At 46.8% G+C, this 15,938-nt stretch overlaps 1 protein-coding gene and 1 long non-coding RNA gene across 2 annotated transcripts; one reads left to right on the forward strand and one right to left on the reverse strand.

Annotated features, from left to right (window-relative positions):
* Positions 1-377: 377 nt before the first annotated feature.
* On the reverse strand, positions 378-1,654 carry LOC116444210 (translation initiation factor IF-2-like). The gene is made up of 2 exons (XM_032109406.1): positions 1,433-1,654; positions 378-1,298 (listed from the first exon to the last, which is right to left on the reverse strand). Exons 1-2 carry the CDS (start codon positions 1,479-1,481, stop codon positions 397-399), a joined length of 951 nt encoding a protein of 316 aa, XP_031965297.1. The 5' UTR covers positions 1,482-1,654; the 3' UTR covers positions 378-396.
* A 10,366-nt stretch (positions 1,655-12,020) lies between these two features.
* LOC116444211 lies at positions 12,021-15,567 on the forward strand. Its single transcript, XR_004240235.1, has 2 exons — positions 12,021-14,079; positions 15,169-15,567. It is a non-coding gene; the product is annotated as an uncharacterized LOC116444211 (long non-coding RNA).
* The last annotated feature ends 371 nt before the right edge of the window (positions 15,568-15,938 follow it).

Below are 15,938 nucleotides of genomic sequence, written 5' to 3' on the forward strand. Positions count from 1 at the left end.
GCGTCCATGATTTTCCCTCCTGGGGACCTGCAGCAAGCAGAGCTGTGCCCGACCACCAAGGCTGCCTGAGCCAGGAATGCTTGCAAATTTCCTAGGTCACCTCCATGGCCCTTTTGTGTAGTCCTTTTCCTTCTGGATTCTTCCTGGCTGAGAAGAGAGCAGAAGCAGGGCTGGCATCTCCAGGCCAGTGCTTCATCTGACACTGAGCACTGGGGCAGGGTGAGTCCCTGAGGGCAAACACCTGCTGGAGTGTCTCACTGAACCGGGGCCTCTACTTGGAGGTCAGCCACAGCAGGCTGCAAGATGACTGGAGAAAGGAATGTGGGATCTCCCAGTTGAAACAAACAGAAAACTTTTATTTTGAGGGGTGAGGGGGATCTGGTCCTGCTCTGGGTGTCAGGCCGACTGTAGGGCTTTCTTGCCCGCCGCTCTTGCCGCCAGACGTGTCTCATACGAAGGGGCCTGGGCTGGGAGCGGTTGGTCACAGACCGGGGAAGAGCCACGGTGCTCTGTATGGAGCTGCTTGTCTCCTGGCTGACGGAGCACCCTGGGACAGCCTCGCCGCCGCTTGACCGGTGGTGCCAGGGCTGCTGGTCTCAGCGCTCGGGGCTGGCACATCGCCGATCCTGCGGCGCTTTGCCGGCGGGCCCTCGGGCTCTCGGGTGCCTGCGGCTCTGAGGCTCCCTGTGGGTAGCGTCGCTTCGTGCCCTTCTGCCGGCGGGGGAAGCTGCTGCTGCCACTGACCAGCACCGCGCTCTGAGGCAGCCCTGACACCACCTGAGTGGCAGTGCCAGGGCTGCTGGTCTCAGCGCTCGGGGCTGGCACATCGCCGATCCTGCGGCGCTTTGCCGGCGGGCCCTCGGGTGCCTGCGGCTCTGTGGCTCCCTGTGGGCAGCCTGGCTTCGCGCCCTGCTGCTGGCGGGGCAAGCTGCCGCTGCTGCCGCTGCTGCCGCTGCTGCTGTTGACCGGCCCCGTGCCCTGGGCCAGCCCTGACAAGGCCTGGCTGGCGGCACTGGGGCTGCTGGTCTCAGCACGCAGCAATGGCACACGGTTCAGCCTTATTGGCTTTCCTGTCCGGCTGCCCGAGTTTTGTGCCCGCTGGCTCCACGGACGGCGTGGGGCCCGGCTGGCGGCACTGGGGCTGCTGGTCTCAGCACGCAGCAATGGCACACGGTTCAGCCTTATTGGTTTTGCTGTCCGGCTGCCCGAGTTTTGTGCCCGCTGGCTCCACGGACGGCGTCGGGCCTGGCTCGGCCTGGGCTGTGCGGAGAGGCCGCTGCTGCTCTCCGCATCCGCCTCTGCCCGGCAACAGAGCGAGCACATCGGAGTGAGAGAAAGCGGCGTGAGCACCTCTGCGGGGCTGGGGAAGTGTCCCTGCAGGATTGCCTCTGCCAGCCACGGGGAGCTGTGGGGAGGGAGACTTGGCTCTCACCTTGCGCCTTCCCAGGAGGACACTCCTTAGCAGCGTCCCGCTGCGCCATGGTGAGCACAGAAGGAGAGTTCTTGGCAGGTCTGTGTCGCAGCTCTGCCGGCCTTTCTCCTCTGAAAAGTATACCAGTTCTTCTTGGGCAAGGAGAGATGCTTATGAGCTACCTACCTCAGAGACACCAAAACTCCTTCAGTAGCCTTGGGTAGTAGCTCCTTCTCTGCGATCGTCTCCTCGACTCTGCGGGTTGTGTTGATGGCAGCCACCTTTTATACTTTAGGCCTGGGCGATGGTGTCACAGCAGTGCCTGTGAGCTCACCATCACTGATCTGTGCGTGGCCCACTGCCCTGGAGGGTGTCCTTGGGGGTGCTGACAGGGACTTTGGCGATGTCAGGCACGGCTCTGGTGGGAAGCACAGGAATGGAATCAAATTTTTTGATAATATTTAACAATTTAATACGTGTCAGCAACTCCTGACGATCACTGCATTTGCCTATGGAGTATTTTTGGTTTCCACTGTTTTCTTATTTCCATGTTGGCTTTTTTTTTTCTTTTACCATTACAATAAAGATTTGTTGTGTTTTAGTTTGTAACCCTGTGTGAAAATGAAGACTAAACAATCCCCTTTCAGTTACTTTTCAAAGACACATGTGGATGAAAGTAGGTGAAATCTATTTAACAATATGACTGTATACACATGAGCACCTGAAAAAAAAAAATTTTTTTTTCTTTTGTATTAGCTCACATAATTAGAGCACTCTTGGAAAAACAGCTGTGGGAATAAAGGAATGGCACTCAGTGCAGCTAATGTAAGGCAATGGTTGTAGTGCAAAGATGCCAGAGAATATAATAATATCTGTGGTGATCTAAATCTAGTGTTATCAGAGTCTGGAGAAAGTGATGGCTGAGAAATCATTAGGGCAAGAACAAAGTTTAGTGCTGCAGAGAAAATAGCTGATGCCAAGCTAAAGACATCGTTATTTACAGACAATTCAGATCTGCATAGTAGGTCAGAAGATTGCCCTCTAAAAATGAAAGCCATCATCGTATTAAACTTCACATGGAAGTGGGAAGACAGGAAACAAGAGCCCCAGCATGTGGACTGGCCTTTCTCCTCCTGTTGTCTCTAAGTATGTATAAATATCTATTTGCCAGTGGGCAGCTGGGCTGTCTCTGTGTGGTGAGGATGATGGGGTAGGAGTTTGTGGAAGGTGGTTGGGACAAACAGGAGGAGAGCTAAAGGGCAGGCAGCCACAGCCAAAGAATACGGTGATATGTGTCTGCGATTTAAGGAATGAAACTGTCGCGGTTTTGTCATGAAGAGTAGATTTTCTTTGTGTAAAATCATCTTTTGATTGTAGATTGTGGAATTTTAAAAAAGTGTATGTGGCTGAAATGCAGCTCTCAATGTCACAGTTCTGGAAAAGTTCTGAAAGTGGACTGGTTTTAGGTCCATGGTTTTCACGTGCCTTTATCTGCAGTAAGGGGTTGATCCAAACCCCGGGTTCAGCTAGTGTCCAGCTTGTTCCACATGTTGTCCTGCACATTTGTTTCACGGGCACATAGGTCATAATAAAGTTTTCTGTTGCTTTGTGCCTTTTGCCTGTTGTGGTTGGCCAAGGACATGGTGTACATTTTGGTTAAAACACTTTAAAATCAGGTGAAATTCTTATTATTTCAGAGGTTTTTCCGTAATACTTTCAATAATACACTTTATAGCATACAAGCTGCGCATTTAAATTTTGATTGACTCAAAATAAGATCAACTGAATATGTCAGCAATCTTCCACATAATAATTACTCTAAGGATTTTTAAAGTATCTGTGTACTGTATGTGACTTTGATATCTCTTTACATATTTCATGACTATTGCAGTCGTGCTTTGACTCAGATGAAACTTTTGTCAGACTTCAGTGTCTGTTCTTCTCTGATTTGGGCCCAAATTGTGGAGAAATGGAAGTCTGACCATGCCTGTACTTTGTGTGGACTGTTTTGAGTGGTTGCAAACTTGTTTGAAGCCATTGTTTTGGGGAACTAATCCCCTTTTTTTTTTTTTTTCCTGTGTGTGTGAAAGTTATAGAAAGCAAAGCAACTGTCTAACACATCAAAATTTAGAGCAAGTCCTATAAATGGGTGAGAAATTACACATCTCACAGCTTTCAAGAAGTGAAGCTTTCTTTGGAAAAAGAAAACCAAATTTTTCTTTCTTTCTTTCTATTTAATGTCTTTTTCCATGTTTGTACATAATGTGTAGTTTAATATATTTTGTAGTTAAAACAACAGACATTTCCCCCATTACCCTGCAGGTTTCTCCAAATTTGTATCATCTTTGGTTGTTTTCTTTCCTTTTAATATTCTCTATTTATGGTTCACCTGAAAAACCAGCCACTGGGGAGTTTGGAACATGGTTTTTATTATCTGTGTCATACTTGAAATCCCTAATTGTGCTTGGTCGTTGCATATTAAGTGCTTTAATTAATTAATTCTGAGTTAAATATTTTTAAATTGAATGTTAAAATTAACCCATCAGCCCAGGTATAAAAATCAAGTTCCATTATCAGCATTTTCAATTGTTCAAAGTAGTTTATTAAGAGAGTTGCACCCTTCCCAGTTAGAAATCCCCAGTTTTAAAAAATCCCCAACTTACGTCCCCTTCTCAAACTTCAAACCACCTGTACACCATGAGAGTTATCTTTCCTGTGTTCATTGTTTACTTTTACAAGTGTTTTAAGATGTATTAGACGTATTTTAATATTTTTTTTCAGGTGTTTTTACTTTGCACTTTAGTCCAAGGGCTAACTTCAAAACCCCATTTGTAACAGCCAGCAGGTATTTTTATCCCCATAGCCGTTACCCTGTAGGCAAGCTCCACGGCAACCTGAATTTTAATGAAGGCATTTTAGCACCCTTATCTCAACTGATACCACCCCTCTGACAACGACGAGCTATTGGTGGACAGAGATGATCTGTCAAAGGGAAAGCACCGATCACTTTAAACCGAAGGGGCGGGCTGTGGGCGGGCTGGGGCGGAGCAAAAGCACCATAAAACAATGAGACCGGTCACAAAAAACAGAGAGAGAGAGCTCTGCAGGGTAGTTGTTGTGGATGTCAGTGCTGGGCATTAAAAAGCCTTACCCCTATTAAGGAGCCTTTAATAATTTTTTTACTTTTGGACCAGCCAAAAGCCAGCTCAGCACTGCAAGTCCTTTTTCTCTACCTGAGGTCCAGTGCTGTCTCAGCCAGAAGATCTCAAATCCCTGCACTCCTGGGACATACCATCTATCGAGCCATAGGATCCCAAATTTTTGTATTTTTCTAATTTCTCTTAATTTTTCAATTTTTCTGTTTTCAATAAATTATTTTAAGTTTTTACTTAACTAAGAGTTGTCTTATTTCTCACATCTGGATGTTGTCAGTGATGGTGCACGGAAGCATAAAGAATCTTGAATTTTGTAAATTAATGTAATTGTGCAGGAATCTTGATAATGAATTCTTGTTTTGACTAGTAAATGATAGGTTATGAAATCCATCATCATAGTATCTAAAGCTTGCTCCAAAATGGGGTAATTTTTCATCTAAGAAACATTTCGAAGTGCTCTGTGCGTGTTTTAAGTATCTCTTAACAACAGAAAGTGTATTTTTACTGGTAGAGTTTAGAGTTGCCTTCCTGGAATCAGCTGCACTATCCCAGTTACTCTCCAGGCTGGTACGTGCAACCCCAGTGGCAGCAACAGTAGACGGAACAGTGCCTGGGCTGGTCTGGGAGGGGAATAATCCTGCCGCGTCCATGATTTTCCCTCCTGGGGACCTGCAGCAAGCAGAGCTGTGCCCGACCACCAAGGCTGCCTGAGCCAGGAATGCTTGCAAATTTCCTAGGTCACCTCCATGGCCCTTTTGTGTAGTCCTTTTCCTTCTGGATTCTTCCTGGCTGAGAAGAGAGCAGAAGCAGGGCTGGCATCTCCAGGCCAGTGCTTCATCTGACACTGAGCACTGGGGCAGGGTGAGTCCCTGAGGGCAAACACCTGCTGGAGTGTCTCACTGAACCGGGGCCTCTACTTGGAGGTCAGCCACAGCAGGCTGCAAGATGACTGGAGAAAGGAATGTGGGATCTCCCAGTTGAAACAAACAGAAAACTTTTATTTTGAGGGGTGAGGGGGATCTGGTCCTGCTCTGGGTGTCAGGCCGACTGTAGGGCTTTCTTGCCCGCCGCTCTTGCCGCCAGACGTGTCTCATACGAAGGGGCCTGGGCTGGGAGCGGTTGGTCACAGACCGGGGAAGAGCCACGGTGCTCTGTATGGAGCTGCTTGTCTCCTGGCTGACGGAGCACCCTGGGACAGCCTCGCCGCCGCTTGACCGGTGGTGCCAGGGCTGCTGGTCTCAGCGCTCGGGGCTGGCACATCGCCGATCCTGCGGCGCTTTGCCGGCGGGCCCTCGGGTGCCTGCGGCTCTGTGGCTCCCTGTGGGCAGCCTGGCTTCGCGCCCTGCTGCTGGCGGGGCAAGCTGCCGCTGCTGCCGCTGCTGCCGCTGCTGCTGTTGACCCGCCCCGTGCCCTGGGCCAGCCCTGACAAGGCCTGGCTGGCGGCACTGGGGCTGCTGGTCTCAGCACGCAGCAATGGCACACGGTTCAGCCTTATTGGCTTTCCTGTCCGGCTGCCCAAGTTTTGTGCCCGCTGGCTCCACGGACGGCGTGGGGCCCGGCTGGCGGCACTGGGGCTGCTGGTCTCAGCACGCAGCAATGGCACACGGTTCAGCCTTATTGGTTTTGCTGTCCGGCTGCCCGAGTTTTGTGCCCGCTGGCTCCACGGACGGCGTCGGGCCTGGCTCGGCCTGGGCTGTGCGGAGAGGCTGCTGCTGCTCTCCGCATCCGCCTCTGCCCGGCAACAGAGCGAGCACATCGGAGTGAGAGAAAGCGGCGTGAGCACCTCTGCGGGGCTGGGGAAGTGTCCCTGCAGGATTGCCTCTGCCAGCCACGGGGAGCTGTGGGGAGGGAGACTTGGCTCTCACCTTGCGCCTTCCCAGGAGGACACTCCTTAGCAGCGTCCCGCTGCGCCATGGTGAGCACAGAAGGAGAGTTCTTGGCAGGTCTGTGTCGCAGCTCTGCCGGCCTTTCTCCTCTGAAAAGTATACCAGTTCTTCTTGGGCAAGGAGAGATGCTTATGAGCTACCTACCTCAGAGACACCAAAACTCCTTCAGTAGCCTTGGGTAGTAGCTCCTTCTCTGCGATCGTCTCCTCGACTCTGCGGGTTGTGTTGATGGCAGCCACCTTTTATACTTTAGGCCTGGGCGATGGTGTCACAGCAGTGCCTGTGAGCTCACCATCACTGATCTGTGCGTGGCCCACTGCCCTGGAGGGTGTCCTTGGGGGTGCTGACAGGGACCTTGGCGATGTCAGGCACGGCTCTGGTGGGAAGCACAGGAATGGAATCAAATTTTTTGATAATATTTAACAATTTAATACGTGTCAGCAACTCCTGACGATCACTGCATTTGCCTATGGAGTATTTTTGGTTTCCACTGTTTTCTTATTTCCATGTTGGCTTTTTTTTTTCTTTTACCATTACAATAAAGATTTGTTGTGTTTTAGTTTGTAACCCTGTGTGAAAATGAAGACTAAACAATCCCCTTTCAGTTACTTTTCAAAGACACATGTGGATGAAAGTAGGTGAAATCTATTTAACAATATGACTGTATACACATGAGCACCTGAAAAAAAAAAATTTTTTTTTCTTTTGTATTAGCTCACATAATTAGAGCACTCTTGGAAAAACAGCTGTGGGAATAAAGGAATGGCACTCAGTGCAGCTAATGTAAGGCAATGGTTGTAGTGCAAAGATGCCAGAGAATATAATAATATCTGTGGTGATCTAAATCTAGTGTTATCAGAGTCTGGAGAAAGTGATGGCTGAGAAATCATTAGGGCAAGAACAAAGTTTAGTGCTGCAGAGAAAATAGCTGATGCCAAGCTAAAGACATCGTTATTTACAGACAATTCAGATCTGCATAGTAGGTCAGAAGATTGCCCTCTAAAAATGAAAGCCATCATCGTATTAAACTTCACATGGAAGTGGGAAGACAGGAAACAAGAGCCCCAGCATGTGGACTGGCCTTTCTCCTCCTGTTGTCTCTAAGTATGTATAAATATCTATTTGCCAGTGGGCAGCTGGGCTGTCTCTGTGTGGTGAGGATGATGGGGTAGGAGTTTGTGGAAGGTGGTTGGGACAAACAGGAGGAGAGCTAAAGGGCAGGCAGCCACAGCCAAAGAATATGGTGATACGTGTCTGCGATTTAAGGAATGAAACTGTCGCGGTTTTGTCATGAAGAGTAGATTTTCTTTGTGTAAAATCATCTTTTGATTGTAGATTGTGGAATTTTAAAAAAGTGTATGTGGCTGAAATGCAGCTCTCAATGTCACAGTTCTGGAAAAGTTCTGAAAGTGGACTGGTTTTAGGTCCATGGTTTTCACGTGCCTTTATCTGCAGTAAGGGGTTGATCCAAACCCCGGGTTCAGCTAGTGTCCAGCTTGTTCTACATGTTGTCCTGCACATTTGTTTCACGGGCACATAGGTCATAATAAAGTTTTCTGTTGCTTTGTGCCTTTTGCCTGTTGTGGTTGGCCAAGGACATGGTGTACATTTTGGTTAAAACACTTTAAAATCAGGTGAAATTCTTATTATTTCAGAGGTTTTTCCGTAATACTTTCAATAATACACTTTATAGCATACAAGCTGCGCATTTAAATTTTGATTGACTCAAAATAAGATCAACTGAATATGTCAGCAATCTTCCACATAATAATTACTCTAAGGATTTTTAAAGTATCTGTGTACTGTATGTGACTTTGATATCTCTTTACATATTTCATGACTATTGCAGTCGTGCTTTGACTCAGATGAAACTTTTGTCAGACTTCAGTGTCTGTTCTTCTCTGATTTGGGCCCAAATTGTGGAGAAATGGAAGTCTGACCATGCCTGTACTTTGTGTGGACTGTTTTGAGTGGTTGCAAACTTGTTTGAAGCCATTGTTTTGGGGAACTAATCCCCTTTTTTTTTTTTTTTCCTGTGTGTGTGAAAGTTATAGAAAGCAAAGCAACTGTCTAACACATCAAAATTTAGAGCAAGTCCTATAAATGGGTGAGAAATTACACATCTCACAGCTTTCAAGAAGTGAAGCTTTCTTTGGAAAAAGAAAACCAAATTTTTCTTTCTTTCTTTCTATTTAATGTCTTTTTCCATGTTTGTACATAATGTGTAGTTTAATATATTTTGTAGTTAAAACAACAGACATTTCCCCCATTACCCTGCAGGTTTCTCCAAATTTGTATCATCTTTGGTTGTTTTCTTTCCTTTTAATATTCTCTATTTATGGTTCACCTGAAAAACCAGCCACTGGGGAGTTTGGAACATGGTTTTTATTATCTGTGTCATACTTGAAATCCCTAATTGTGCTTGGTCGTTGCATATTAAGTGCTTTAATTAATTAATTCTGAGTTAAATATTTTTAAATTGAATGTTAAAATTAACCCATCAGCCCAGGTATAAAAATCAAGTTCCATTATCAGCATTTTCAATTGTTCAAAGTAGTTTATTAAGAGAGTTGCACCCTTCCCAGTTAGAAATCCCCAGTTTTAAAAAATCCCCAACTTACGTCCCCTTCTCAAACTTCAAACCACCTGTACACCATGAGAGTTATCTTTCCTGTGTTCATTGTTTACTTTTACAAGTGTTTTAAGATGTATTAGACGTATTTTAATATTTTTTTTCAGGTGTTTTTACTTTGCACTTTAGTCCAAGGGCTAACTTCAAAACCCCATTTGTAACAGCCAGCAGGTATTTTTATCCCCATAGCCGTTACCCTGTAGGCAAGCTCCACGGCAACCTGAATTTTAATGAAGGCATTTTAGCACCCTTATCTCAACTGATACCACCCCTCTGACAACGACGAGCCATTGGTGGACAGAGATGATCTGTCAAAGGGAAAGCACCGATCACTTTAAACCGAAGGGGCGGGCTGTGGGCGGGCTGGGGCGGAGCAAAAGCACCATAAAACAATGAGACCGGTCACAAAAAACAGAGAGAGAGAGCTCTGCAGGGTAGTTGTTGTGGATGTCAGTGCTGGGCATTAAAAAGCCTTACCCCTATTAAGGAGCCTTTAATAATTTTTTTTACTTTTGGACCAGCCAAAAGCCAGCTCAGCACTGCAAGTCCTTTTTCTCTACCTGAGGTCCAGTGCTGTCTCAGCCAGAAGATCTCAAATCCCTGCACTCCTGGGACATACCATCTATCGAGCCATAGGATCCCAAATTTTTGTATTTTTCTAATTTCTCTTAATTTTTCAATTTTTCTGTTTTCAATAAATTATTTTAATTTTTTACTTAACTAAGAGTTGTCTTATTTCTCACATCTGGATGTTGTCAGTGATGGTGCACGGAAGCATAAAGAATCTTGAATTTTGTAAATTAATGTAATTGTGCAGGAATCTTGATAATGAATTCTTGTTTTGACTAGTAAATGATAGGTTATGAAATCCATCATCATAGTATCTAAAGCTTGCTCCAAAATGGGGTAATTTTTCATCTAAGAAACATTTCGAAGTGCTCTGTGCGTGTTTTAAGTATCTCTTAACAACAGAAAGTGTATTTTTACTGGTAGAGTTTAGTGTTGCCTTCCTGGAATCAGCTGCACTATCCCAGTTACTCTCCAGGCTGGTACGTGCAACCCCAGTGGCAGCAACAGTAGACGGAACAGTGCCTGGGCTGGTCTGGGAGGGGAATAATCCTGCCGCGTCCATGATTTTCCCTCCTGGGGACCTGCAGCAAGCAGAGCTGTGCCCGACCACCAAGGCTGCCTGAGCCAGGAATGCTTGCAAATTTCCTAGGTCACCTCCATGGCCCTTTTGTGTAGTCCTTTTCCTTCTGGATTCTTCCTGGCTGAGAAGAGAGCAGAAGCAGGGCTGGCATCTCCAGGCCAGTGCTTCATCTGACACTGAGCACTGGGGCAGGGTGAGTCCCTGAGGGCAAACACCTGCTGGAGTGTCTCACTGAACCGGGGCCTCTACTTGGAGGTCAGCCACAGCAGGCTGCAAGATGACTGGAGAAAGGAATGTGGGATCTCCCAGTTGACACAAACAGAAAACTTTTATTTTGAGGGGTGAGGGGGATCTGGTCCTGCTCTGGGTGTCAGGCCGACTGTAGGGCTTTCTTGCCCGCCGCTCTTGCTGCCAGACGTGTCTCATACGAAGGGGCCTGGGCTGGGAGCGGTTGGTCACAGACCGGGGAAGAGCCACGGTGCTCTGTATGGATCTGCTTGTCTCCTGGCTGACGGAGCACCCTGGGACAGCCTCGCCGCCGCTTGACCGGTGGTGCCAGGGCTGCTGGTCTCAGCGCTCGGGGCTGGCACATCGCCGATCCTGCGGCGCTTTGCCGGCGGGCCCTCGGGCTCTCGGGTGCCTGCGGCTCTGAGGCTCACTGTGGGTCGCGTCGCTTCGTGCCCTTCTGCCGGCGGGGGAAGCTGCTGCTGCCACTGACCAGCACCGCGCTCTGAGGCAGCCCTGACACCGCCTGAGTGGCAGTGCCAGGGCTGCTGGTCTCAGCGCTCGGGGCTGGCACATCGCCGATCCTGCGGCGCTTTGCTGGCGGGCCCTCGGGTGCCTGCGGCTCCGAGGCTCACTGTGGGTCGCGTTGCTTCGTGCCCTTCTGCCGGCGGGGGAAGCTGCTGCTGCCACTGACCAGCACCGCGCTCTGAGGCAGCCCTGACACCGCCTGAGTGGCAGTGCCAGGGCTGCTGGTCTCAGCGCTCGGGGCTGGCACATCGCCGATCCTGCGGTGCTTTGCCGGCGGGCCCTCGGGTGCCTGCGGCTCTGTGGCTCCCTGTGGGCAGCCTGGCTTCGCGCCCTGCTGCTGGCGGGGCAAGCTGCCGCTGCTGCCGCTGCTGCCGCTGCTGCTGTTGACCGGCCCCGTGCCCTGGGCCAGCCCTGACAAGGCCCGGCTGGCGGCACTGGGGCTGCTGGTCTCAGCACGCAGCAATGGCACACGGTTCAGCCTTATTGGCTTTCCTGTCCGGCTGCCCAAGTTTTGTGCCCGCTGGCTCCACGGACGGCGTGGGGCCCGGCTGGCGGCACTGGGGCTGCTGGTCTCAGCACGCAGCAATGGCACACGGTTCAGCCTTATTGGTTTTGCTGTCCGGCTGCCCGAGTTTTGTGCCCGCTGGCTCCACGGACGGCGTGGGGCCCGGCTGGCGGCACTGGGGCTGCTGGTCTCAGCACGCAGCAATGGCACACGGTTCAGCCTGATTGGTTCTGCTGTCCGGCTGCCCGAGTTTTGTGCCCGCTGGCTCCACGGACGGCGTCGCGCCTGGCTCGGCCTGGGCTGTGCGGAGAGGCTGCTGCTGCTCTCCGCATCCGCCTCTGCCCGGCAACAGAGCGAGCACATCGGAGTGAGAGAAAGCGGCGTGAGCACCTCTGCGGGGCTGGGGAAGTGTCCCTGCAGGATTGCCTCTGCCAGCCACGGGGAGCTGTGGGGAGGGAGACTTGGCTCTCACCTTGCGCCTTCCCAGGAGGACACTCCTTAGCAGCGTCCCGCTGCACCATGGTGAGCACAGAAGGAGAGTTCTTGGCAGGTCTGTGTCGCAGCTCTGCCGGCCTTTCTCCTCTGAAAAGTATACCAGTTCTTCTTGGGCAAGGAGAGATGCTTATGAGCTACCTACCTCAGAGACACCAAAACTCCTTCAGTAGCCTTGGGTAGTAGCTCCTTCTCTGCGATCGTCTCCTCGACTCTGCGGGTTGTGTTGATGGCAGCCACCTTTTATACTTTAGGCCTGGGCGATGGTGTCACAGCAGTGCCTGTGAGCTCACCATCACTGATCTGTGCGTGGCCCACTGCCCTGGAGGGTGTCCTTGGGGGTGCTGACAGGGACCTTGGCGATGTCAGGCACGGCTCTGGTGGGAAGCACAGGAATGGAATCAAATTTTTGATGATATTTAACAATTTAATACGTGTCAGCAACTCCTGACGATCACTGCATTTGCCTATGGAGTATTTTTGGTTTCCACTGTTTTCTTGTTTCCATGTTGGCTTTTTTTTTTTTCTTTTACCATTACAATAAAGATTTGTTGTGTTTTAGTTTGTAATCCTGTGTGAAAATGAAGACTAAACAATCCCCTTTCAGTTACTTTTCAAAGACACATGTGGATGAAAGTAGGTGAAATCTATTTAACAATATGACTGTATACACATGAGCACCTGAAAAAAAAAATTTTTTTTTCTTTTGTATTAGCTCACATAATTAGATATTAGAACCACTCTTGGAAAAACAGCTGTGGGAATAAAGGAATGGCACTCAGTGCAGCTAATGTAAGGCAATGGTTGTAGTGCAAAGATGCCAGAGAATATAATAATATCTGTGGTGATCTAAATCTAGTGTTATCAGAGTCTGGAGAAAGTGATGGCTGAGAAATCATTAGGGCAAGAACAAAGTTTAGTGCTGCAGAGAAAATAGCTGATGCCAAGCTAAAGACATCGTTATTTACAGACAATTCAGATCTGCATAGTAGGTCAGAAGATTGCCCTCTAAAAATGAAAGCCATCATCGTATTAAACTTCACATGGAAGTGGGAAGACAGGAAACAAGAGCCCCAGCATGTGGACTGGCCTTTCTCCTCCTGTTGTCTCTAAGTATGTATAAATATCTATTTGCCAGTGGGCAGCTGGGCTGTCTCTGTGTGGTGAGGATGATGGGGTAGGAGTTTGTGGAAGGTGGTTGGGACAAACAGGAGGAGAGCTAAAGGGCAGGCAGCCACAGCCAAAGAATACGGTGATACGTGTCTGCGATTTAAGGAATGAAACTGTCGCGGTTTTGTCATGAAGAGTAGATTTTCTTTGTGTAAAATCATCTTTTGATTGTAGATTGTGGAATTTTAAAAAAGTGTATGTGGCTGAAATGCAGCTCTCAATGTCACAGTTCTGGAAAAGTTCTGAAAGTGGACTGGTTTTAGGTCCATGGTTTTCACGTGCCTTTATCTGCAGTAAGGGGTTGATCCAAACCCCGGGTTCAGCTAGTGTCCAGCTTGTTCCACATGTTGTCCTGCACATTTGTTTCACGGGCACATAGGTCATAATAAAGTTTTCTGTTGCTTTGTGCCTTTTGCCTGTTGTGGTTGGCCAAGGACATGGTGTACATTTTGGTTAAAACACTTTAAAATCAGGTGAAATTCTTATTATTTCAGAGGTTTTTCAGTAATACTTCCACATAATAATTACTCTAAGGATTTTTAAAGTACCTGTGTACTGTATGTGACTTTGATATCTCTTTACATATTTCATGACTATTGCAGTCGTGCTTTGACTCAGATGAAACTTTTGTCAGACTTCAGTGTCTGTTCTTCTCTGATTTGGGCCCAAATTGTGGAGAAATGGAAGTCTGACCATGCCTGTACTTTGTGTGGACTGTTTTGAGTGGTTGCAAACTTGTTTGAAGCCATTGTTTTGGGGAACTAATCCCCTTTTTTTTTTTTTTCCCTGTGTGTGTGAAAGTTATAGAAAGCAAAGCAACTGTCTAACACATCAAAATTTAGAGCAAGTCCTTTAAATGGGTGAGAAATTACACATCTCACAGCTTTCAAGAAGTGAAGCTTTCTTTGGAAAAAGAAAACCAATGGTAAGCTGTGCTCTTTTTTTAAATTTTTCTTTCTTTCTATTTAATGTCTTTTTCCATGTTTGTACGTAATGTGTAGTTTAATATATTTTGTAGTTAAAACAACAGACATTTCCCCCATTACCCTGCAGGTTTCTCCAAATTTGTATCATCTTTGGTTGTTTTCTTTCCTTTTAATATTCTCTATTTATGGTTCACCTGAAAAACCAGCCACTGGGGAGTTTGGAACATGGTTTTTATTACCTGGATGTTGTCAGTGATGGTGCACGGAAGTATAAAGAATCCTGAATTTTGTAAACTAATGTAATTGTTCAGGAATCTTGATAATGAATTCTTGTTTTGACTAGTAAATGATAGGTTATGAAATCCATCATCATAGTATCTAAAGCTTGCTCCAAAATGGGGTAATTTTTCATCTAAGAAGCACTTTGAAGTGCTCTCTGCGTGTTTTTTTTAAGTATCTCTGAACAACAGCAAGTTACAGCTGGGATGATGTTTCACTGCTTTTTTAATAGATCCTCTCAGCAAAGCCTGAGTGCTGTAGTTGAGCGGATTCCTGTTTTGCTTGGAACCATTAGAGTGTCCTTTCTTCACTGCAAAAGAGAAACCATCACTTTCCAGTGGAAAGTCTGGGAAGCGACATTCCTGTAGTTGCTGACCCAGCCATTGCCATAGTTTCTCTTTCTCCTGCTGGGTTTGCAGCTTGAGAAAGATGAAACTGCTTAGGCAACTGGGTCTGGAGAAACCAAAAGTGGTGTGGAAGAATTTTTAAAACTTTTTAGTTGGAAAATGGAAGTTCACTTCTTTAGTAGTGGTCACCAAATGTCCTTTTATATGTAATGTTTCATATTGCTTTCTGTTGCCTTCAAATCATTCTGTCTTAGTATTTGTGCCCTGAGACAATTGCTTGAGATGAATTGTAGCAAAGATTCCTGCAATTTTTAAAAGTAATTATTAAAAATATTGCTCAGCTACTAAATTCTGTAATACATTGGTGTTAGCTTTTACCTATGTCTCTCATACCATATAAAACCCAATTTATTTTCACCCAAAGTAGACATACTTCACATTTAAATTTCTCTTTGTTTTCAGGTGATTTGTAACAGAAGAATATGCAGAACAGCACTAACATACGTGTATTGCTCAGTCATGTTTGGAAGGTGGTGTGCATGAAAGGAACTAGACAGACTTCAGGCATTTGGTGCAGAATATTGCAGAATCTCTTCACCTTTTTGTGGGGTTAAAAAAACCTGTTGAAAGAAGAGGAAACTTCCTTCTGTTCTTTAAATATTTACCCAAAATCCAGTAGAGAATGAAGTAATAAGGGACTGAGTATATATGAGGTAAAATCTGATGTGGCCTTTCACCACTGCAAGGCACTTCATTAAGCTGGGTGCATGAAGGACCATTTGATAATCTGCTCTCATCTCACACCAGGAGAGGGGAGGAGGTTACTGGAATGTGCTAAATAAAAATTAAAGCTGGCCAACATTCAGAATTTATTTCCGAGTTTCTGTGTTTCTGCTTGGACTAAACAATGTTATTTTTTTTTTTTGCCCCCATGATCTCCCATGAAGGTGGAGAAATTACTAACTTCTAATGAGATTTGGAAGTGACTGCAGTAGCAGAGATCATATAAACAGCTAGAGACACAGAAAGCTAGTAAATAAAATCAGCTGAATAGAAAGAGGGCATTTACTTAAAACATCTAGCCTCCTCTCAGGGCTCTTTCTGAATGCTGACTTAGAATTGGTAATAATTTTTTTGTCATAATTGCAGCATTAAGGAAAAGGATTATCTGTTTGAACTTGGAAAAGGACAGAAGTTTTGGGTTTTTTCTTATATTTTTTTTCATGTGGGCC

The sequence above is a fragment of the Corvus moneduloides genome, chromosome 5 (genome assembly GCF_009650955.1).
Source record: "Corvus moneduloides isolate bCorMon1 chromosome 5, bCorMon1.pri, whole genome shotgun sequence".
NCBI classification, from domain to species: domain Eukaryota; kingdom Metazoa; phylum Chordata; class Aves; order Passeriformes; family Corvidae; genus Corvus; species Corvus moneduloides.